The 23,394-nt window shown below is 30.5% G+C and overlaps 3 protein-coding genes across 4 annotated transcripts; 1 reads left to right on the top strand and 2 right to left on the bottom strand.

Annotated features, from left to right (window-relative positions):
• Positions 1–4,003: 4,003 nt before the first annotated feature.
• On the top strand, positions 4,004–10,478 carry LOC125057988 (glutathione S-transferase 1-1-like). Of its 2 annotated transcripts, none has more exons than XM_047661978.1 (5): positions 4,004–4,134; positions 7,776–7,917; positions 8,932–9,132; positions 9,593–9,798; positions 10,177–10,478. In XM_047661978.1, exons 2-5 carry the CDS (start codon positions 7,777–7,779, stop codon positions 10,277–10,279), a joined length of 651 nt encoding a protein of 216 aa, XP_047517934.1. In that variant the 5' UTR covers positions 4,004–4,134; position 7,776; the 3' UTR covers positions 10,280–10,478. The 2 variants fall into 2 exon arrangements, with proteins under 2 accessions (XP_047517934.1, XP_047517935.1); XM_047661979.1 differs by lacking the exon at positions 4,004–4,134 and adding an exon at positions 4,160–4,178.
• Positions 10,479–10,746: 268 nt separating this feature from the next.
• LOC125057990 (ras-related protein Rab-11A) lies at positions 10,747–18,052 on the bottom strand. The gene is made up of 6 exons (XM_047661980.1): positions 17,757–18,052; positions 17,239–17,360; positions 15,066–15,298; positions 14,664–14,779; positions 13,616–13,750; positions 10,747–12,499 (listed from the first exon to the last, which is right to left on the bottom strand). The coding sequence occupies exons 1-5, from the start codon at positions 17,794–17,796 to the stop codon at positions 13,620–13,622; spliced, it is 642 nt and encodes a 213-aa protein (XP_047517936.1). The 5' UTR covers positions 17,797–18,052; the 3' UTR covers positions 10,747–12,499; positions 13,616–13,619.
• Positions 18,053–19,152: 1,100 nt separating this feature from the next.
• On the bottom strand, positions 19,153–21,884 carry LOC125058003 (50S ribosomal protein L1). Its single transcript, XM_047661994.1, has 8 exons — positions 21,680–21,884; positions 21,561–21,604; positions 21,355–21,485; positions 21,070–21,283; positions 20,833–21,000; positions 20,276–20,509; positions 19,631–19,728; positions 19,153–19,335 (listed from the first exon to the last, which is right to left on the bottom strand). Exons 1-8 carry the CDS (start codon positions 21,696–21,698, stop codon positions 19,203–19,205), a joined length of 1,041 nt encoding a protein of 346 aa, XP_047517950.1. The 5' UTR covers positions 21,699–21,884; the 3' UTR covers positions 19,153–19,202.
• Between the last annotated feature and the right edge of the window lie 1,510 nt (positions 21,885–23,394).

The following is a 23,394-nucleotide window of genomic DNA, read 5'->3' as shown; positions in this document are numbered from 1 at the left end:
TTTTATCAACTAGATAATCGTTGACTTTATAGTAAGCCTTTTTACACAGCTTTTCTTTAATACATATCTTAAATTTATTGAAAGGCAGAGATAAAAGAGCCTCTGGGATTTTATTAAAGAAGAGTATCCCTTTCCCCAAAAAGAATTACTAACTTTAGATAGTCTTTAGACCTACTTGTTCTTAAACGTCATGTCATAATAGTCTTACTAGTCTGTGGACCCATATAGTGTTGTAGCGCCGTTGGATATAAATTTATTATACTTCTTGTTAATTACTAATTACATCATTTAATCAATTTGTTGATAATAGAAGAGCTCTCTTACAAAAAAGTGGCTTTCATTATGTACAATGAACAAGAGAAAGACTCTCTCTAAACAATACATTTAAACGCCTACAAAACGTTATTAACAAAACCAAACCTGTATTATGCAATTTTAAGTCTTAGTTTAATGCAATTAAGTTTATTTCATAATGACACAAAATATCTTAATAATAATGCCATGATCTGCTATTGTAGTTCGTCACGGGTTTGAATCTTTTGAATGTGGTTATGCGATATGGGCGAAGTCTAGCCAGGCCACAGGCGTTGACCGAGGATCAATTTCGCTTAACAAAGAACACCACTCTAGAAGGCTGTCAATCATAGAATAAGTATACCTTAACCTGAACCATAGAGATATATTTTGATGAAATGACATTAACAGTTCCAAAACCTTCGAACCAAGATTTCTCATGTCATCAGCTGTCATGGCCCCCTATAATCTGTAAATCTCTATTTCGAATTCTTGCGCCGCTTTACCTTTATTTAATTTATTTATTTATTATATACATGATCTTAAATAGAAAATAAGTTGGTGTGGTGGAAACACAAACTGGACACAGTTTTTCTGTCCACCTGTTCTGTCCAATCTGTCGAACATAGTTAAATAACTAACTTATTTACTAAGTCCAGTGACATATACACTATAACATTATAACCATTAAATTTGGTTTGTGATTAGCTGAAGTGAATACCAATTGTCAAACATTTCGAGTTTCTATTTAAGTTCACTAATCGCCTTTCCGAACTCGTTCCTCTGAGCTTATAGTATCATAGATTTAATTAATATTTCTTTCAGTGAACTGCATATGCGTAATTTTTTTACAGCGCATAGACAATTTACTTAGTAAATATTTTTAATGGGCATATCTTTACTAAATTGCAACTTGTAAAGGTTTTGGCTTTTACGGGATACTAGCCCTGAATAAGTATATTAAATTTTAATATCCACTTCGGGGAATAGGCCCTCATTGTGCCGTCAGACCTCGATTTACGTATTGCATTTTCCTCATAATCCGTCTTCCGATTTCAGTTACCGAAATAACTTACTATATATTATTATTACCTTAAAACTGTCAGTGACTTAAATATTAGTTTTACAACACTAAACAACCCCCTTCATTCTTAACAATCTAAGACTGTTTTGATTAAAACACTCATTTTCTGTCTTTACCACAGAATAGCTTCGCAGTCATGCACTTTTACACAATTCTTATTTAAAAAATATAGTTTATTTTTTATATCTTGTATGTGCACTAAAATTTAAAATAATAAATAAAATAAATTTGATTGAAAAAATTGAAGGACCTAGGTAAAATAGTAAGACGGATGTATAATTTTGTTTTTATGGATTATGGGACTACAAAAACTTACTATATCAGAGTTCGACGATAGTATTACCAAAGCTAATTTTAATTATAACTATAGTAAAAGAAAATTCAGAGGCGAGTCTTAGCGTTGAATGCGGGTTTACGAAGGAAAGTTAAGTCGTTAAGTTTCGACTCTAAATCGTTAGCGTACCAAAACAAAATCCGTCTTTTTCTTTAAAAAACGAATTCTACCAATACATAAACAACAAATTATAATTGTTTTAGATCATTTTCTGTTTTAAAATTCCTTCAAATAATTATAAACGTTTCATAGATTAAAATGTGAAATATTGTAAAACTGTTTTTTTTTTTAAATTTATGGGCTGATATGTAAACGATGACTCAGGGATAGTTTATCTGTTATTATATAGCGATGCTCTAATAAAAGTGGCATAAACTTAATTATCTATGCCTTGCCTTTAAACTGTTCCAAAGATAATACATTATGCAAGTCACGAATAATTGCTAAATATTTTTAATTGGGAAATTTTGTTATTTATTGAGTTCTAATTAAAAAAGTAATTAGACACACAATTTTCACTTTTTATTTTTAACCACATAATAAATAAGAATAAGGGGAAATGTTACAAATCTGAAGCAACAATTATAGCTCATAGCTTCCGCACATTGTGTAGAATAAAATGGCGTTATTTTTATTTCCTTCTTACGTATTTGTATACGCTTAAGTTATTTGCATAATTATATATATTTATTGCCAGTTCTTCTCTTCCGTTCTACGCCCTTGATTTGAGAACTGGCAGTAAATGTAAAATTAGAACCATTTAATGTATATTTCTTTTTTGACGTTCATAAGTGTACATTGTGTTACCTATACCTATGAATAAATGATTTTTGACGTTGACTTTGACTTATATTAACACATATTTTAAGTAAATCAATAAGTTAGGCAATCCAGAATCAACCATGGTTAGCAAAGGAAAACTGATAAAAATAACCATTTTTGCGCACTAACTTTCTTTAAATTCACTCTTAATTGGTTAAGTAATTTAAGAGTAAGCGCATAACACTGCTAGCATTCATTCAGTTTTATTCAGTCGTATTTTCTTTGTATGTTTACGATTCTCTGTTAAATTTTGGATCACACTAACTAACTATTATTAATAATCAATGTTCCAGACATTGATTATTAATAATAGTTGTTGAAATAAAACAATCATTATTAATCGTGAATCGTAGGTATATGTTATTATACAGTTTCTGACAATGATTACTGAAAAGCGCTTTAAATAGGGTCATGCAATAATCTTTGTGTCCGAAATATAATTTTTATTCAAAACTAATATAATCCTGTATGTATTTCAAATTTTTCATCGCATTTGTTGGGATTTCCATGAAATTACTTGTTTTAAAAATTTTCGTAATTTTTATAGAGATTACTAATATATTTACACAGCTGCCCCCGTTCGTTTCTCCTGAATGCCTTGCCTACTTTTTAGTTCATGGAACATTTTGCTATGCTACCCCAGAGACTGTTCGGTTTTTCGGAATGAAAACTTTTTAGGTTTTTCTGTGATTTTTTTCTAAATAAACCTTAAAAGTTCAAGTTATAAGTTCTAAACTAACAAATAAAAATAGGGGTTGATCGTAGAGGTTAGATGAAAATTAAGGGTTGTATGTATTTTTGTATGCTGTAATATAAAAAAATAAAACCAAGAAAAGAAAAAAAAGTTTTCCATTACAATTGAATCTGTTAATCATGTGAAGTGTTCGCAAGTGATTTTAATGCTTTCTTAATGCAACTAAAATATAATTCACATAGACAAAAAACATTTGGAAATTACAAGCCCATTTCGAAAATCGAATGTTTCTAAAGACACGAAGATTACATAAATAAAACTTTCTGAGAAGAGTCTTATTTATTTATTTATTAATACTGCAAGGACACGAACAGAAATATAATACAATTGAAATAATTAAATAAAAAGGAGGGCAACTGGCGGCCTTTCACTTTCGAGCGATCCTTCTCGAACAACCACTGTGAGAAACAAAAAAATTAATTAGATAAGGTGCAAAAATACTTAAGACATACTTAAGACATTTAGACAAGACTAATGGAACAAAACAAAGCAATTAAAACATATATAAACAGTGATAAGGACAATATTAAAAAGAATAGTGCACATGAATCACGATAATTTTAGATCAGTGAGTACGAAAGTTAGGGATACGATGTTGACAATGCTTGTACAGTAGAGATTTAAAGGAATATAGAGAATCTTTGTTGATTTTTTGTTTGATTGAATATATTACACATAAAAAAGTCCACGTAAAGTCACGGGTACACGTCAGTCTAATTTGTAATGGGAAAAACTCGTGCGGTAAGAATGCGTCACTGGTTGGTATAAATCGACCTCCCTACCACGAACACCGTTTACAAACAGTGAGATTGCTATAGTGTTAACACGCCAACGAAAACATTCAAAGTAAGTTTTTTGTGTAGTGTAGTTTCATTGTGGGATAGTGTAAGGTGAATCTAGAATAGTTATAAATTTAAAAATCATTTTTAAAGTAACCAAAATCTTAACTTTAACCTTTTAAAAGTTTCGTAAATATTTATACTACATTAAAAAGTAGTATAAATATTTATTTTATCGTATTTCAATACGATAAATAGGTATTAAAAGTTTTAAGTAATTCCAATAGACATTATATTTCTTATTAATAGCTAACTAGTTATGTCATCCGCGTTGTACACATTATCATTTGTTTCTCATGTTAAGGAAACTACATATTAATAATACATGATTGTACAATTTAATACCAACGAACGAATCTTTTATATAAAAACTGTGTATTTTAGCACCAATAGTAAAAATATTTTTAAAGGTCACAATTAAATGTTAAATACAAAATAACGAAACGTGTGCTTTATTGTGTTTATTGTTTAAATAAGAGTAACAATATTTATATTTTATACATTGGTTATTGGTTAAAACCTCTTTAGGATTTGCTTTATTAAAAATATTATACTTATCTAATTATTTATCGTGTGTAAATAGATGCTATATGAACGAATTACTGCAAGTTAGGTTTACATATTAACACGCTATTATAAAGTAAGTACAAGGCATTAAAAAAATTAATTACTTTCCCACGCACTAGTTTTGTCAAGGTAACACGAAAAACTGTTGTTCGATAGGTATATCCTACTACGTGTAGGCTGTCGCAACAGCGTTTACAACATTTATATATATTTCAATCAACGCTCATCTAGAAGCACGCTGGAGTTTCACCCCTTCTTTGTTGCCATCCCCTGATGCGGAAAAAGAGTGGAACTCCTTGCCTTCTTCCTTTTTCCCTAGACAGTTAGATGTCGGTTCATTTAAGCGTCGGTTTACTAGGCATCTCCTGGACAGGCGTGCACATTAAGCCGTCTGTCCAGTTCTGTATAAATAATTAATAATTTACCTTAAACCTGCGTGGCACATTTGGCCACGTGGCGTACTGCGTTTGATTCTCGGTTGGAACCATTCTTTTACTGAAGACCACTTACTAGCCGAAAAAAATCACAGCGGAAGTAGAAATGTATCTATGCTATAGGGATGGCGATTTTCTTAACATTGAGGTCCTGTAGTGACTGTGAACAAATTTCAAAGTTTTCTTAATACAATTTAACGTAGCATTAACATACATCGGCTTTGGCTTGCTTGGTGTATTGAAACCTTTATTATATGCCTATACATATTTATAAAGAATTGATAATTATTCAGCCTGTATTCAAGTTTAGAAGCTTCCATATTGCTTAAGATATCTTAATTTCTCATCAAAGCTAACCAATCCAAGTGTTGGTTAACGCCAATACCAAAGTATTAACGTTCTACGGTGTTTTTTATTGCGTAATTATGTTTTTACAATTATTATCTAATTGTGTTTTACACAAGTCATGATTTTCCTTGGCCTTCAACAATGATAAGCTATCTATTAACCAAAATCTTACAACATTCAAGACATTGATCATGAGAACGAAAGGTATATTTTTCCAATCTATTGCGCTGGCATTATTAAGTAAGGAGAGTTCCGGGTCGGGTATGAACCGTGAATTTTTAAGATATTGGCTTTTGTCACGAGATACAATTATGTATTTTATTACAAATTAAGAGTAGTTAGTTGATACAAACTTCCCGGGATCAGCTTAAACAGCGTTTAGTATTGTCTTTTATTGACATAACTTTGCCACATTTAATCATCATTTAATAAAACAATTTTTACGGTAACCACGCACGCTGTAAAGCACGCGAAACGTCGGTTAAATTTAAAATTATGAAAAATAATTGTAAATACATAACTTCAATCCGGTTAAAAATTGTTTTATTAAACAGCGTTATTTTTATTATCACATAACTAAATTGGATTATTGTCGAAAAATTCTTTTAGATTTATTTTATAGTTACATTTATTACATTGGTTAGGTACTCAATGTAGAATTAGTAAAAAAATGCACTAAAATAAGACTAAAAAAGTAAAAGATATTGAATAAGTATGATTTAGGTAAACTACCTTTTAGTAAACCACAAAAGCTATTATACATTTTTAACGACTATGTAACACACATTCGTATCTTAAATTACATAAGGATTTTAAATTTAAGTTTTCTTGGTATTGAATTATAAAGAAATCTTTTCTGTATAGATACAGTTACAAATTGCAATTGCAGAAACGTTATCTTTAAGTACATAATTCAGATATGTTTTGCGATAGTTACGAGTATTATCATTATAAAGATTTGCTACGAGTCGAATTTAATCTGTGTCTAAAAATAATCTTTTATTAATAAGATAACACATTACAACAATAAGAACCGTTGTAACTAGTAAAGACCTATTTTAATGTTGTAGTTTTATGATACATTTCGATATGAGTTTGTTGATTTGTTCTGCCTACTTCTAGGACTTCTAACTTCTCTAGGATTCAGAAGGGGTCTTCTATGCCGAGGCTATCCATATTTTTACCTACTTTGATTACTCGTACTACCAGTAGGGCTCAATTTGTGTCTTTGATAACGTTTACAAAAATTTTGAATTTGCAAGGGTAATTAAAATGCAAATTGATTAAAATACAGAGTGGATAAACGTCACTCTTTAGTCTTTGCATTCTTATGTGGAGAAGGAAATCTATTTTCTTAATATTTTGTTAGTCCCCTTAAGACTGGTTTTATACTCCCTGTCTACCTGCGATACGATTCATTGACCCGAACTGCGAAACCTCAGTTTCACTGGTCAGTGCGTCAATTTTGTTTGTTGACCTCAATTTTGAGAATTGAATTTCAAATTTGACTATAATTCATATTTCATACTTATTCATTGATTTCGCTTTCAAAAACGAAAGATTTAACTTATACTTACCTAACTGTTAATGGAAGACTCTGAATGTGATAAGTTTTAAGCCTAAGCTTTTAATAACATTAAGTATCTAGTTCAGTAGTATCATAGTAAACGTTTCTAGATTTCTTTTTTTAGTGATCAAATCAGTTATGGTTCAATCTCATATTAAGGTGAATCCTCGAGTTATGTATTTAAACGTAGGTACACTCCGGTTAATTAAATGCTCGCGTAAATCAAAAACAACATATAACATCATCATAAAATAAATACAAATCTTACTAGTATTCACTTAACTAACATTTTGTTACAACTCACTACCGGTGGCCTTGTTGCCTAACTTTCCCTTAAGCATTTATCTTAGATGTTGGCCTTCGATAAATACAACGAACAACGCAGGGTTGTTCCTGTTACATTAGAATGAGTTTTGTTGGGTTTTCAGTATGGGTATGGACTCGTCCTGTTCATATATTTATGAAACATATGAGGTTAATCAATTGTAATAGATATAGTTCCAAAATTGATTCTGTAACATGTTTATATAATAAAATCAGTACCTATAAAAATATAGTTTAATTGTTATATGGACTGTCCCGGCATAGCGTAGTCTTTATAACAAACCGAATAAAAAGCGGAAAAATTCCTCTTTATAATATTAGTATGTATGTACAAATTAGTATAGTTGTGTTCTAACATTACTTTTTTATTACTCGTAATTTTACCAATTTCATGTGTATATTTTACAGGATGCCTATGGATTTGTATTACGTACCTGGTTCGGCTCCATGCCGTGCTGTACTACTAACAGCGAGAGCCCTTAACCTCAACCTGAACTTGAAATTGGTTGACCTGCATCAAGGAGAACATCTTAAGCCTGAGTTTTTGAAGGTAATTAAAAAGTCACTTCTTTAAGGCGACAGTCAGCCAATTGGTTTTACTGTAGATGACGCAAAATTTTTTACATTTGCTGCTATAGAAATTAAAATATTGCAGACATATATTATTTTAATGATTATCTTGTAACAAGTCGTGATAGAGATGTAAGATTTGATTAAACGTAGTTTTGAGTAGGTAGTTATTGCGGGAAAATTCTCGTATGGACTTAGAATTAAAAACTGTAAAATACAAAAACTTCAGTAGGTACGACTCTAGTGAACCTTTTTGTCAGGCACGCTTGTCACGCACTATAGGTAACATCGAGTTAATTAGAAATAATTGTGAAATTGTCATACACACGTTTTTATATGTGTAGTTCCTTGTAAATAACGTAATTAAGCAATATTGGCCGTAGAGCACATATCAATATTTACGATACATATTATAATCACAATATGTTGTAAAGATTAAAAATTGAAGCTGTATTTTCTATAAATTTCCAATATTTGGTTATGTACTATTATAAGTTTGAATTAATAATAAACTTTATTCATTACAAAAAATGGTTGTGTGTGTTGGTCGCTAATATCGTTAATATCTCTAAAAAAAAACTTGTATCTAATAAGTTTTAGTTATAATAAACTATGTGCCACGGTATTGGTAAAACCGGTCAGAAGTGACCAAGCATTCCGTCCTCGTTTGCTCGTACTTGTTTTAATCGAACTTTCAAACGGAATGCGCCCACGTTGAGTATGACGTGAAGTACGCCTATTGAAGAGCGAGTAGAAGCCAAAACAAGAGAATTTAATTACTATTAAATTGAGCTAGTCTTTTATTTCTCAGATGTTATCTAGGTGTAAAATTTAGCGGCTAATACGCAATATTATAAGTTATAGTCATAGAGAAACAAAGACCAAGCACAAAATTATTTGTATTTAGATACTGTTTTTACCGAGGCTTAATGGCCGGTCCATTATAAAAGAGTAACAGATTTCAGTCGGTTAAAACATTTCCACCTCTTTTTAGATCAACCCACAACACACAGTGCCGACTCTAGTAGATGACGATCTTGTTATCTACGAGTCCCGAGCTATCATGACTTACTTAGTGAACAAGTACGGCAAGGGCAGCAGCCTCTACCCTGAAGACCCCAAAGCTCGCGCCCTGGTTGACATGCGTCTGAACTATGATCTTGGAACTCTGTACAACAGATTTGCCGATTACTTCGTAAGTACCTACCTAACGAAGTATATAATTTCATGGTAACCGTTAAGTCAGCCATAATCGTAATTTTTTTCTTGATAATTAAATGTAATGACTAAGTATATTGTAGTACATATGTAATAATTAATTAAGTGTCAAATTAACATGTTTTTAGAAAGTCGCCCTTGAAAGTAATTTATTCGTGAATATATTCATACGAAATATAATTACATATGTGAAGACTTCTACAATCTACGGTCTAAACTAAAAAATATTTTGTGTGTAAGATTGACGTCGAATAAATACAAAAATGTTTTGGTTTGGTAAGATGTCGTGAAACAAAAAAAATATTGGTTCGGGACTTCGATCATGTAAGCAGAGACTTACTTAGGTATAACAACATTGAAATTGTACGTGTTGCTTGGACATGACTGATTAGCGATACCTATATCATTTGGTTAAACACATATAAATATTTTTATAGTACCCACACTTATTCTACGGCGCACCAGCCGACAAGGACAAGCTAGCAAAAGTAGAGGATGCCCTCAAATTGTTGGACTCCTTCCTTGAAGGTCAGAAATATGTAGCCGGGCCCAATCTAACTCTGGCTGATTTGAGTATCATCGCTGGGGTCTCCAGCTTTGAGGCATCTGACATTGACTTCAAGAAATACGCTAACGTTAAGAGGTAACATAAAATTAGCATGATCATTGTATTTATAAGGATTAGATTAGGTTTATGTCTGCTACTTGTTCTAGAAAACTTACGACTTCAAAGAATAATAATATAAATATTATTATTTTAAGTGAGTATAAAGTTATAAATGTATAATATTGAATGAGTGTCACGTATTTAGCCGACGTCAAAGAAAGAAGTACATAATATTTGTTGTGTTACGTCGGAATCCCCAAATCTATCAGATTTATTTTCTATTTAAAAAAGCATTCTTAAATTTTGTTTGGAAAGTTGACTACTATTTTTAATGGTTAAAATTAAAATATTAGTTTGTATTTTTTTGAGTTCGGTATTGTTTACTCAGGTGCTTGATCACTTTTGTCTTTTCAGGTGGTACGAAACAGTCAAGACTACAGCTCCTGGATACCAAGAAGCCAATGAGAAAGGTCTAGATGCATTCAAAGCGCTTGCCGAAAAAATGCTTAAGAAGTAATAGACCTACATAGTTTCCAGAATTTAAGTCTCTTAATTTTGTGGTATTAATAGAGTAGTTATGTCATAATTTAAACACTGGAATTCTATTACGGTCCTTGATTGATTTAGTATTTCACTTCCATCCTTCAACACGTTTGCTTTAAGAATTTGTTATAAGAATTAGAATTAAGTCACAATAAATTATCTGAAGTTACAAACCTCTTTTTATTACGAGATGTTTTCTAATAGTTGTTTGTATAAGTTATCACATTGAATATCGTCAAATTACGATGACTGTAGCATTTAGTCCCAATCATTTGAGGTCAGTGATATCACCGATATTAAGTTCAATAACAGAACCAATTGAGACCATAAACACATGTCTTTCTGCAGGAACATTATAGATAAAAGATACTAGGGAAGACTTAATAAAATAAGAATTGGGAGTTCGTAATATTACGATAGGGTAATTCAAGAAATACACAAAACATTTACATTATTTATTATAATTGTCTTTAATAAAGTAATTACAGATAGGCACTAAAAATAACCATGCATATGTAGATATTTTAATACATCTTCCAAGCTTGTGCCGTTGTAACAGACCAATATGGCAACACCATAACGCTGAGTATTGAGATGGCAACACAACGACACTATTGCAACACCCTGAAATATGGCATAGGAATAATACTTTCAATTCTGAAAAAGTATGCGATCGAAAACTGTATTATAAAGCTGCTAACATTTATTTTAAAAAAAACGTCCGTACAGCTGTTTATTTATTATTAAAAATTGTTGTTGTATTTATATTTAAAAATTGTATTAATTTGAAAATCATTTTGCAAATTGAAAGTAACATTCCCGTTATAACATAAAATTTAAAGTGCTGTCAACAATGAAAAAAAAGCCAATAAATAAGTCATACTGACCACAAAAGGCACATATCAATAATTAAATGATCATTAAAAAAGCTAACATTTCTCTTAGTACAATGCTACTAGCTAATCGGTTTTGTGTATATTATAGACCATATAAAATCATTTCAATAATCAATCCTATACATTTCCGTCGTTAGGGCTGTCGTAGCTTTTGTTGACTTTATAAATAAAACAAAGGTCTTTTGAAATCGCGGTTTATTATACACATCCCGATTACATAACTTTTAACTATTAACTTAACATTATAATTTACACATAACCGTGGCGAACAATCAGATTATGAAGCTATTGTGTGCTATTTATATCAGCCCAAATTATTGCTCAGTATCTTCGTACGAACGAATACTCGATGTTACATAGATTAACTAAATAAATACAATATCAATTATCTACTACGCCGTTTTTAGGACTTTGTGATAACCCTAATAAATTAGGGTTACCATGCAAAAGATAACCGATTTATATTGAAATAACGGCAATAAACTCACCAGAAATAAAAGAAACTTAAATTTGATAACCGATTAGGTTGTTAAAGCGGCAATGAAATACCGAAGTGCATTGCGTTTTTTGCGTTTACACGCTTTTCACGTTTTTCAGTGAAACTAGAACCTTGTCAAGACGCCATTTTATTATTTTCTGTAAAGTTCTGAAGACTGTATTGATATTTTCTTTTTATAGTATTTTATTTCCATTCACTATTATAGAGAAATCACATTACATTTACAATGAGAAGTGCCAAAACTTGTTTGACGTCTTGGCTAGGGACTTTTACCATTAGAAATGTTAAAGTTTCACCTGGTAATTTTTTTAGGTTGAATTTTTCGACACTAAATTACAGAAAGCTATCTACATGAGCTCGCACTGGGTTGCCAGCTTATCGATTCTAGTCAAGTGCCTTTTTATAGAAGAACGCCAAGATATAGATGAAGATCACTCAATTGCCACAATATTGTGTTAAAATTAAAACACACATAAATTGTCACTGACAATCAAGTTGCTAGCTAGAAGTAATTTGAATGTTATACATACACACAATGTTATACATAGTTAATAAACCTTACATTGGTCACATGGAACCTTGTGCTTCTTTATGTTGTTGGACCATGTCCTCATAGCGAAACTAAACTTTATAATGTAATGTAATACAATTGTGGCATAAAAGTGGATATTCGAATTATTTCAGCAACTCACTAAGAATAAGGCACTTGCCTAGAGCTTTGTGGATATACCATGTCTGGCAACTTGTTTCGGGAATGATCTTGCAAAGTTCCTTTCATTCTTCCACTTGATTGACAGTCCTGAAAAAATAATTAATTTTTAATTTTATTTAATTGTTTACTAGTAACAAAAGGAAGATATGGAATATTTTGATAAAGGCTTTTGTATAGAAATTAAATAATTCCCTTACTGTCTATTGGGTATTGGGACCTAGGTGGCGCTTTTTCAAAGAGATTTGACCGATTAAATTAATGAGAGTAAACTAATGTACCATAATTGGGATTAGCGGTAAGTATGACTCCTACCTACATAGTAAATTTAATTTTCGAGTCTGAATCTCTTAAGATTATTCTTGTCTAAAACATGGAAAAGCTTTAGACAAATATCGGAATAGGATGTGTAAAGACACGAATATAAGTAGTTTTTTTATTAGAAAGTAATCATTGTGGACGATGCTATGAGCTATATCTAGATGGTAATACTGTAGTTTGTATAATAACACAAATGAAATAAATAAAAAATGTGTGCGTGTACTAGGTGTACACACGTAAGAAGTGAAACTTCTTTATGACCTTATTTTTCGAAAAATGATCTACTATATGCAACTTTACAGAAATTGGTTAAATAAAGTTAAATTAGATAAAGTTTAACAAAAGGCTTTTATTACCATAGACATGAATAGATACAAATACAATTATTTCATTTTAACTTATTACTGTACTACTATGTAGTAATAAGATTATTACAGAATTTCATTAATTGTAATAGAATTATTAGTATTACTATCATTGTTATCGTTATTATATATTTTTGTTACTAATGGCTTCGAATCTCTTCGGATCAACCGTGGTAGGGACAAGAAAAAGATGGCGCGTAACCGAAAAATGTGACAAATGTGTGTAATTTTTTTTTCAACGCCGATAAAGAAGTTTCACTTCAAAAGATGGCGCGTAACGGAAAAATGTGACGCGTAACGAAAAAATGTTACACTAAATTTTTTTCCAACCCCGATAAAGAAGTTTCACTTCAAAAATATTTTTTTAACCTGTATCTTTGTCTAATATTTTCTTTTAAAAAGACCCTTTTAAAATATTAAATTACTGTGGTTCATCTTTAAGTTTATTCCCTTGGCTTTATATGTATTGTGTATCAAAACAAATAAAATACTGCATAATATTTAGATTGTATTACTATACCTGTCTACTGGCAGCACTGTTTGCGCACGGAGTCTGCGGCAGATGGCCGGAGATCAGCCGGTTCAGCATCAGGTCGGATGACGTCACCTTCCGGAGGATCACGCATCTGTTTCTGCGACACGATCCGGTAGATCTCTGAAACGATATTGTGTGTCAATAAACGAGCGGTTACTTTTATGTACTTCCGAAACGAGGCGTTATCACGAACGTAACGTAACGTTAAAGTCTTGATTTAATAAAGCAAAGACAATACAAATTGAATTAGGAGCCATGGTGAAATTTAAGTTGATAGTCGAGGCGCTTTTTTTTTGTTTAGGACCGACACCCTAGATCAATATGAAAACACAATAAATATCAGAGTCAAGCTAGTAAAAGGTAAAATAATTATATTATTTGTTCAATCATAATTTTCGGATATGGTATTTATCCTCAAAACAGTTTTATTTATAAATATTACAATAATAATAAATTTTAAATTATATTATGACTGCGAGATAAGTATGAAATATGATCATAATGGGTACCTAGTTCTGTCTTGTTCCAAGCGAAATATTTACTCTTGGAAACTAAATGTAAAACTCACCCATCAAATATAATTATGTAACAAAACTTACAGAGTGATGTTACTTAACTCAAAATTTCAATTATTCACTCTTATTTCTGACGAGGCCTAGTAATTTTTTTTTCTATTGAGTAATCTGATTTAAAGTGATTGTTCCCATTTCTTTACATGAAAAAATAATATGGTATGTACTTCATTTTTAAAATGTACTTTAAAGTTTGATAATATATATTTTAATTGATTTATATTGATGATAGTTTTTCAATACATAATTATTAATATATTTTGAAAAATAAAAAAAAAACTAATTAAGAGGTTATCAATTTGGAGTGTTATGTGTTCATTAAGGTCCACTTAGTCAAATCTGGAGGCACTGGGAGCTATTGCATTGGTTGTATAACTAAAGAAAAGTATTGCGTTATACAATTAGCTAAAGTAATCTTATCATTATTTCATATAAAATTACACAAATTCTATTATATTTACCCGTTAGAATGTTTTGGAATGCCGGTTCAACATTTGTAGAGTCAAGGGCCGACGTTTCAATAAAACTAAGACCATTCGTTTCTGCAAACGCCTTCGCCTCTTCTGTTGGGATTGATCTGAAATTGCATAATAGATATGTTGTTTAACACCTCACTTAAAAGAACATTGTTTTATATTCACATTTACAAAGCTTGTTTCTCCAACTATCTAGACTGAAAGTTCTTTATCTTTTTACATAAAAAATATGAATTTGTCTACAGGTCATACTAGAACAAGTCACTATTTAAACAATTTGTTAAGCAAAAAAGACAAGGGAATACAAGTTAAGTTCACCAATAACTATAGATTTTTTTTAAAGTTTACTTAGAGGATATTGTAGTGTAAATAATCATAAAGCATTACCTGAGATGTCTCAGATCGCTCTTGTTCCCAACAAGCATGATTAGAATATTCTGGTCAGCGTGATCCCTTAACTCGCGCAGCCACCGTTCAACATTCTCATAAGACAAGTGTTTTGCGATGTCATACACAAGTAAAGCCCCCACAGCGCCTCGGTAGTACGCAGACGTGATTGCGCGGTAACGCTCTTGACCAGCAGTGTCCCATATCTGAGCCTTTATGGTTTTTCCATCCACCTGAAATTACATACATAAAGCTATAGTTTTTATTTTGTGCTTCACACAAATACTTTACTTCTCATGTACCCTAGTTAAGCTTTAGAGAAAAAAGGATATTTCTTTTGTATAACATAACTTAGGTAAGGAAATCATATAAATAAAATAAAAGTTGGAAAATAACATTTATAAGCATTTTAGTGCTCAACAAACATCGATAAACACTTTTCAGCTGAATAAATATGTATGCATTAATAGATTATTGTTGTATAATTTTTTTTTTGTAATTGAAAAATAGATGGTTTTAAATTTGTTACATGTATATAAAGCATAACCAGAGATGTCTATTAAATAAATTATGCGATACCATCAAATTCCCTGAATGTACATAGTTCTTGTTTGAATCCAGAAAATCATCAGGAATGGATATAAGTATGTCTTTAAAAATCACGATATTTTACTGCCTATCAATCCACAGACGCGTGAGGTTTAAGTGAATATAATTAGAAGGTCACTGACACTTCCTCTTATCATACTTTCATTTTTAATAAAAGAGGATGTTGGCACCTTGTATGGAATGCATATTTGAACATAACTGTAGTGGATACGTAGATTAGGAGGAATAACTAAAAACACATCAAATGTAAATGAGGTTCTCATCAAAAAAAGAAAACATTTTAATTATATTTTATTAGGGCTATACTAAGATTTTCACTAACACAAGTTTGTAATGACATTATGATAAATAAAATCTATTGATAAATATTTGTATCCAATTAAAATGTTTCTTATTGGCATAGCTGTAGTGAATGACATCATATCAAACAAGTTTACTTTGCAAATCTTTGTGATTCAATCTTCCCACATACTCATAAAAACAACTTCGACGTCATTAACATGTATTGAATGTTTTGTGGTGTTTCAAGAAAATGAATTACTTTCCAACAATTTAGAAATTTAATGGGTATATTCATTGTTTGGCTTTTGTAGAATGTGTTTACTGTCAAAAGCTCATTTAATATATTTTCTTATTTGTAATAAAATCAATGGGTCATAGAAATAGGATATTAATGAATAAACTTTAATTATTTTATAAGTAAAATTTGTGATGTTTCTCAAAATAATTATAAAATCATATGGCAGATTATGACCATTTTTATTATTATAGTAATAAATATTGTTAAACCGTGGATATTATGTGACAATAAATTATATTTCAAGACAAAGAAGTAAATTAAAACCAATAGGAAATACAACAACAATGTAGACAGCTAGATGTATTAAGTATCAAGACAATAAGGTCATTGCACATACACTTGTCAAATACCATCAACATGATGTAAGAAATAATGAATATAAGATATATTTGTACTGTTTTAAGGTTTTTATATTTGTGTAGTATAGTACAAATAATTTTAGTTCTATTGAGTATGTAACAGCCAGCACAATGACTTTCATTTAAATCATAAACACTGACTTTTATAGGTAAATATCATGTGTCTTACAACTATGTTTAGATGCCTTGATGATGTCTATGATTAATATGAAAAAATAAATATTTATAAGTGACTAAAAAGAAACAAGTTATACATTTCACTTTCACTATGAAATACACAGAAACATAAATGAAAATTGAATTAAATAGAAAAGAAATTACTTTCAAAAGAAAAGACTACTTTCAAAATACTACAAGCCATGTATGAATAATTCTGTAATCAAACTCTTTTGGCAAAAAGCCAAACAGGCTATTTACTTTTATAAGACCCTGACCTGTGATAAAAAGCCAGATGTATTAATATTTATTACCCTTACATTGTGTGCATTACAAAATTTTGACTAAAAATTAGATTTACAAAATTTAATTATTATTGATATATCCTAGTTGTGATAGATTTCTTAGGAGGTATCAATTATTAACCTTGACACCTGTATAATTAATATACAAAGAGCCTTAGTATTACCTCTATACTCCGTGTTGCAAACTCCACTCCTATTGTTGATTTTGACTCTAAATTAAATTCATTTCTAGTGAAACGTGAAAGAAGACTGCTTTTTCCCACCCCTGAGTCACCTATCAACACCACTGAAACAAAGAAAATACATGCAAAAATATCATAGTGATTTCAAGGCTCAGTATGACGAAATTTTAGGGTCGATATCAGAGGTTTATGATTATATCATGGATATGTAGCAAGGTGACTCATAAAGAACCTAATATCGATTTGTAATACAATCAGCTGATGTACAAGATAGAGGCAGGTACAGCTTACCACGGCTAGAAAAATTACAATTAATGACTAAAATGATGGTTTAAAATCACTTAACAAATATTTCATACCATTTTGGTACCGTTATTAATTATTATACGTCATTACAAGACTAACAAAGCACATAACAAAGTTGTTCAGAGTCATTTTTATTTCATATCCAGTTGTTTATTTATTAATTTAGAACTTCGATGAAACCGACTTTATCTCACCTTTAAATAAATAATCATATTCGTCCTCTCTTGTACCCATTTTATATTGTAGTTCTTCTTTCGTCGTCAAAATCGGTCAACTAATAACGTAAAGATTGTAGTAACGTAAACAAAAATAGTTGTACACAAAAATATCACAGACTTTTAAAACACTGCACAGTTTTACCAATATCACTTTCAACAACGGATCAGTTGAATAAAAACAGCTTGAACTATTAAATAAAAATATATTTTGTCTCAGAGACAAAATGGCGGAATATTTTACGCCCCTATTGACGCCTTAAAATTTAACGTTGTACGTCAAACTTGTTATGTTTTTGACTTTGACACATAGGTTTTTTTTATTCATAGCTAAGGTATAACAGAATATTGTGGTATAAAGTCCTACACGAAATAACTGAAATATTTAAAAAAATATTCCTACACACTATGGTGATTTCTTATTACAATATACTAATAAATATTTTTTTTTGGAAATAAATACATAGAGAGAAAATAAACATCGATATTGACATCGATATCACAATCGAAAGCCCAACATCGATCTTACGATATTTTTGGTATAGCAACATCGATGTTTTTGCTTTTAACATCGATGATCAATGATCATCGAGCATCCCTAATTAGGGATGTGGCATTCTGCATAAAAAAACGATTTTTTATTAATCGATTATTTTTTTAGCATGAAAAATCGATTGATAAATAATCGATTTTTTTATTCATCGATTTTTTCCCAATTTTTGAATTAATTTTAAAATAAAAACCCTAAATATTTTATTTTTCATGGCTTTTTAATTAAAAATAAACAATAGAAATTATAAACACAAACAAAAATAAATTTATTTTACCTTTAAATTATAGTGTTATATTCAAACTTGAGTTTTTGTAAAATTAACTGGTTTTATCATCCTTTCGATGTTTTACAAAAAAACATCAATGCATCGAGTATATCAACACATCTTCAAAGCATCGGATTCAATGTATCGCATTGTAAACATCGATGTACATCGAATAACCCTAATAGTTCGAGGTCCCGATTATAAAAGACCAGACATAATGTCGGGAGGTGGCAGATGAAAAATCGACTATGATTGATTTTCAATTATAAAAATAATCGATTATTTTAAGTATAAAAATCGCGTACAAAAATCGATTTTTCCATAAAAAAAATCGATTTTAATCTATTTTTTTAATAATCGATTATTTTTTCACATCCCTATCCCTAATCTATAGTTTTTCAAAACAAAATGTAATATGTATCTCCTATCTTATTTTACAATATTTTTTCTAAATTATAAACAACGAAATCGAAACTACTATTAATTCCATTAAAATACACTAATAATGTGAAAGGAACTTTACTTGCTGCTAGAAGTCGAGGAAAATAAAAACGATATAATTAATAAACATTATGTATTAAGCTATTTTCTGATCATAAAATCTAATTTATGCTGTAGCAACGGCGACATTGTCTTCATCGTCACTGTCTTCTTGGACTTCTTTAGATAATGTACGATCAACATGTACAAATGGATCTATTTTAAGTTTTTCTGACGATGGTGGGCTCACTATAATACATCTGAAATACGAATTATGTTTCATTTAATCCTTTGAGTACAATAATTGGTAACAACTCTAGTCAATCACTGAACCCTGATCTTCATGAATTAAGGTTTTTATAATTGTGTAGTATCACAACAATCATCATTGAGGCTATATTATCTCTTTATAGTATAAATAGTCCAAAATTTGACTTTTCATATATATCTCTGTATATAATTACTTGAAAATGCTCTTTTTTAAATAAACACAATAGGTATTCATCAATAGACAATTATGCTTTCATGTAAAACTTGTATAAATATAACCAATACCTTGTTATAAAAAGTCCATCTCTCTTTGGTCTTACAGTTTGAATATCTTTCAGTAATATGTCTATGTTTTCTGCAATACTGCTGGGACTCATGTTTAACTGTGAAAGGTAGATCAGATTCTAATAGGTATATATAAATTTTTTGTCTGTTGGCCCTTACAAGCAAAACTTAAAGGCCGGCAACGCACCCACTGAAATGGGTGTCTATGGGCTGCGTGGACTACCCTTTTTGGTCGTCCCGCAAGCTCGTTTGCCCTCCTATTATATAAAAAAAAAAAAAAAAACTTGTTCACCAATGTATTATGTATGTTTCCAAAGATTACATAAATAGGAATGTAGTGAAGGAATTCTTTAAACTGCCGTAAAATCTGTGCTCTTTTAATTCTTATATTATAATCATTAAAAGGACACAGATTTTAATGTTCAATACTATTTTTTATAACAAAATTTACTATGCTACAGTGGATTTCACTATCAATACTTTCCAACAGGTGTGACCCACTATCAAAGTGAAGAATTTTAAAGAAACATAACTCTTATATGGCTGTGTTATTATTACCACACAAATTCAATTGACATTAATTTGTTACACCTGTAACAAACTGTTCTTTATTGAATTTTTTGAGGAACAATATTCTCAACTAACCCTTCCAATTGGAACCTCAACAGAGCCAAAGTTTTGTTGGTTTTCATCCTTGATTACTCGGTACTGTATACCAGCAGCAAATTTCTTGACTAAATCACAAATATTGGTGTCCAATGTACCAGCTTTGATATTAGGGAAGCGTCTCTTCATCAGACCTCGGATAGGTACTAAATCTGTAATGATGTTTGGGTGAGCTATAACATAGTCATAATCACCGAGTTTGACTGTGCCTTCCTGTAAGGAAAGAAAAGAAAAGTTTTGTCTAGGGTCTCTTGTATAGGAAACATTTTATTAAGCATCTTGCCATTAAAGGACTGTTACTGTTACTTTTACATTAATATGGACTGCAATATTGTGCTAGCACCAAAAGACTAGCTACAAGCTAGACTACAACATTAATTATGTATGGAAGTGTCTTACTATTAGAAGTTACCAGTATCAATATAAAAATTAGAAAAAACTATGTTAAAGCTTTGTAAAGGTACTAAAAAAAATTGAATATAATAACAACATAACTAAAGAAAATGTCAATTAATTAATTTGCCTTAGTATATTACCTGAATTTTTTTAACAAGCTCTGTGCTTCCTGCCATAGTTGCTCCAGCCTCTGCCACCTGCTTGATTAATTCAGGACCCTTACAGAAAGCTAAAATTGTGCGTTCTTCATCTTGAGGAAAATAGTGTGGAAGCAATGTAAGTCGAGAGAAGTTGTCAATATAACGATTCTGTAATTATAAGATTTAATTTTGTAGGGACAGACAGTTTTACCTTGGCATGTATCAATCAAATCATACCTTCTTAACACCCTCCATGTTAACTTCAACCTTAGCATAAACAAATGCCTCAGGCTCATTATACATAGATGGGTGATGTGTTTCTTGATGTGCCCTGACAGCTTCCTCGGCTGTATACACAGGCCAGCGATAATACCTAAGTGGGTACACATTATCCTGTGGTATACTCTTGTGAGAGTCATCAAGATGCTTATTTATGATTGTCTTTGCTAACCTAAAATTATAAAATTTTATTTTATAACAAAAGTATTAATGGTACCTACAATTATTTTGGTAAAAACATACTTGTCTTTCCCCCTTTGGTTGTGTGGAATAAATCCAACTTTAGTGATCTCCACTTTGACTTTCTTTGCACGAGCTTTAGCTCGAGTACCTTTTCGAGCTGCATAATAAACAGTTGCAGTATGTAGAGACCGCTGTACATGAAAAAATATAAGATTATTTAAATCTATGCTTCCAGATTTATTACAATATATTGTACATGTACTTACTGTTGCACTACAATTATATAGAGACAAACTGTTGAACAGGGAGCCTGAAAATAACATAAATAAATCATAAATGTGAAGTATTTGAATATTTATAATGTATCAGCTACAAAATAACCTACGAAATAGTGTCCCAGACATGATTTAGATAAGATATTTTAAAGAGCCTAGCTAGCCTGCGAATGGTCTCTAATTATAGTTACTTTGATATACTTTTTTAATTTATTTATTTGACCTTATTAATAATGTAACATGAGAGTTATAATTTATATTCTCTATTTAGACATAATTAAATAAAGTTTTTGGTTCATGTTAAAACCATAGGCATTAGACGGCAGCGGGCAGACCTAGGACAAGTATAGAAGATAAACAGGTGCGTTTTCCAATTACAGAGCATAATGCGACTCAGTGCCGCACAATGCCGCATAATGCTGAAGCTTAATTGGAACGTGAATTAGTTTTCAAATGCATCAGCTGAGTGCGCTAAGTCAGTGTTGAAAAAAAATGTTCTGAATAGAGTTAGCAACCTCATTAATGTATAAATAATGTGGTTAACAATAATAATTGGTTGAAAACTTTTTACGCTTATTTTAATAATCAAATTGTTTCATTAACATTTTTTTACTGAAATAAGAGAAAACCTTTAATGAATATAAGGTTTTAACAAGCTAAATTAACAGTAAAATATATAGTTTCATGTAAGAAGTTTACATCATTTACGTTTTGAGTAATTTTTTTTAAATGATTTCTAAAAAAATTATATACTTTTTCAAAACCATTGCAATGTTTACAAGAGTATAATCCTGTAAAATAAATTTGTTTACAGATCCGAAATTTAAAATAAAATTGTATTCTTATTTTAAATGTGGAATATAAAAAAGTAACTATTTATACCTTCATCCATACTTATATTTATTTTTTTTTGCAGTTTGAAATAACTTTAATTATTTTCAAAATCTACGACGAAACAAATTTTTCAACAATAAATAATATTTACTAACGAAAATTTCGATAAATACCAACTTAAAGAAAAACACTGGTCAATTTTCTGTCACTGTGTTGGTATTTATTGCGAGAAGCACGCGAGAGCATTAGTTTTGAGAGTGCTCAATTGTGCGAAGTGTTGCTGTAGTTGGAACATTCAACGTTGAGCATTATGCATTACGCATAATGCGCTCTAGTGCTGTAATTGGAAAACGCACATTGTATTTACACTTTTTTTTTTAAATTTTGGCCTGGTAACAAGTATAATATACACTATAGAGATACCACAGATCACTTGGAAGTAAAAGAGTAATAGTAAAGAAGTAATCTTAATTTACCACAGGATAAAACCTTAAGACTGAACAATCGAACAAACATTATTTTATTTTACTTCTTTTGGGGTTATTAGAAAACAAAAAATCACCATATTCATTTGCAATTTTTGCGTGGTTTATATATTTTACTGACTGACTGTATGTTATACAGTGATGCCAACTTGGGGGTTTCCCCCCTCCCAAATTTAGGGGGAATAAAGATATCCAGGGGGTCCTTCATACCTCTGCATATTTATTACGGGGATTTTTGGGGATACCTTATTCAAGAATATTTTTTTATTAAAAAAACTCACAACTTAATTTATATTAAGTCGCGAACCCAACCAACAATGTGGTTTAATACCAAATATAGGCGTGACTACAACTGAACTATCAAAAAGCTATAATACTCCAAGATCGAAATAACAGCTATTATGAAATACTTGAACGTATTTTTAATGCATATTTGAATTTACCTCTCAAACATTCTACTACAAAAACTTTAGGGGAGTTTTTTAAATTTTTTGATATAATAGGTA

Source organism: Pieris napi, chromosome 17 (genome assembly GCF_905475465.1).
Source record: "Pieris napi chromosome 17, ilPieNapi1.2, whole genome shotgun sequence".
In the NCBI taxonomy this organism is placed as follows: Eukaryota; Metazoa; Arthropoda; class Insecta; order Lepidoptera; family Pieridae; genus Pieris; species Pieris napi.
This window is presented reverse-complemented; position numbering and strand designations above follow the sequence as displayed.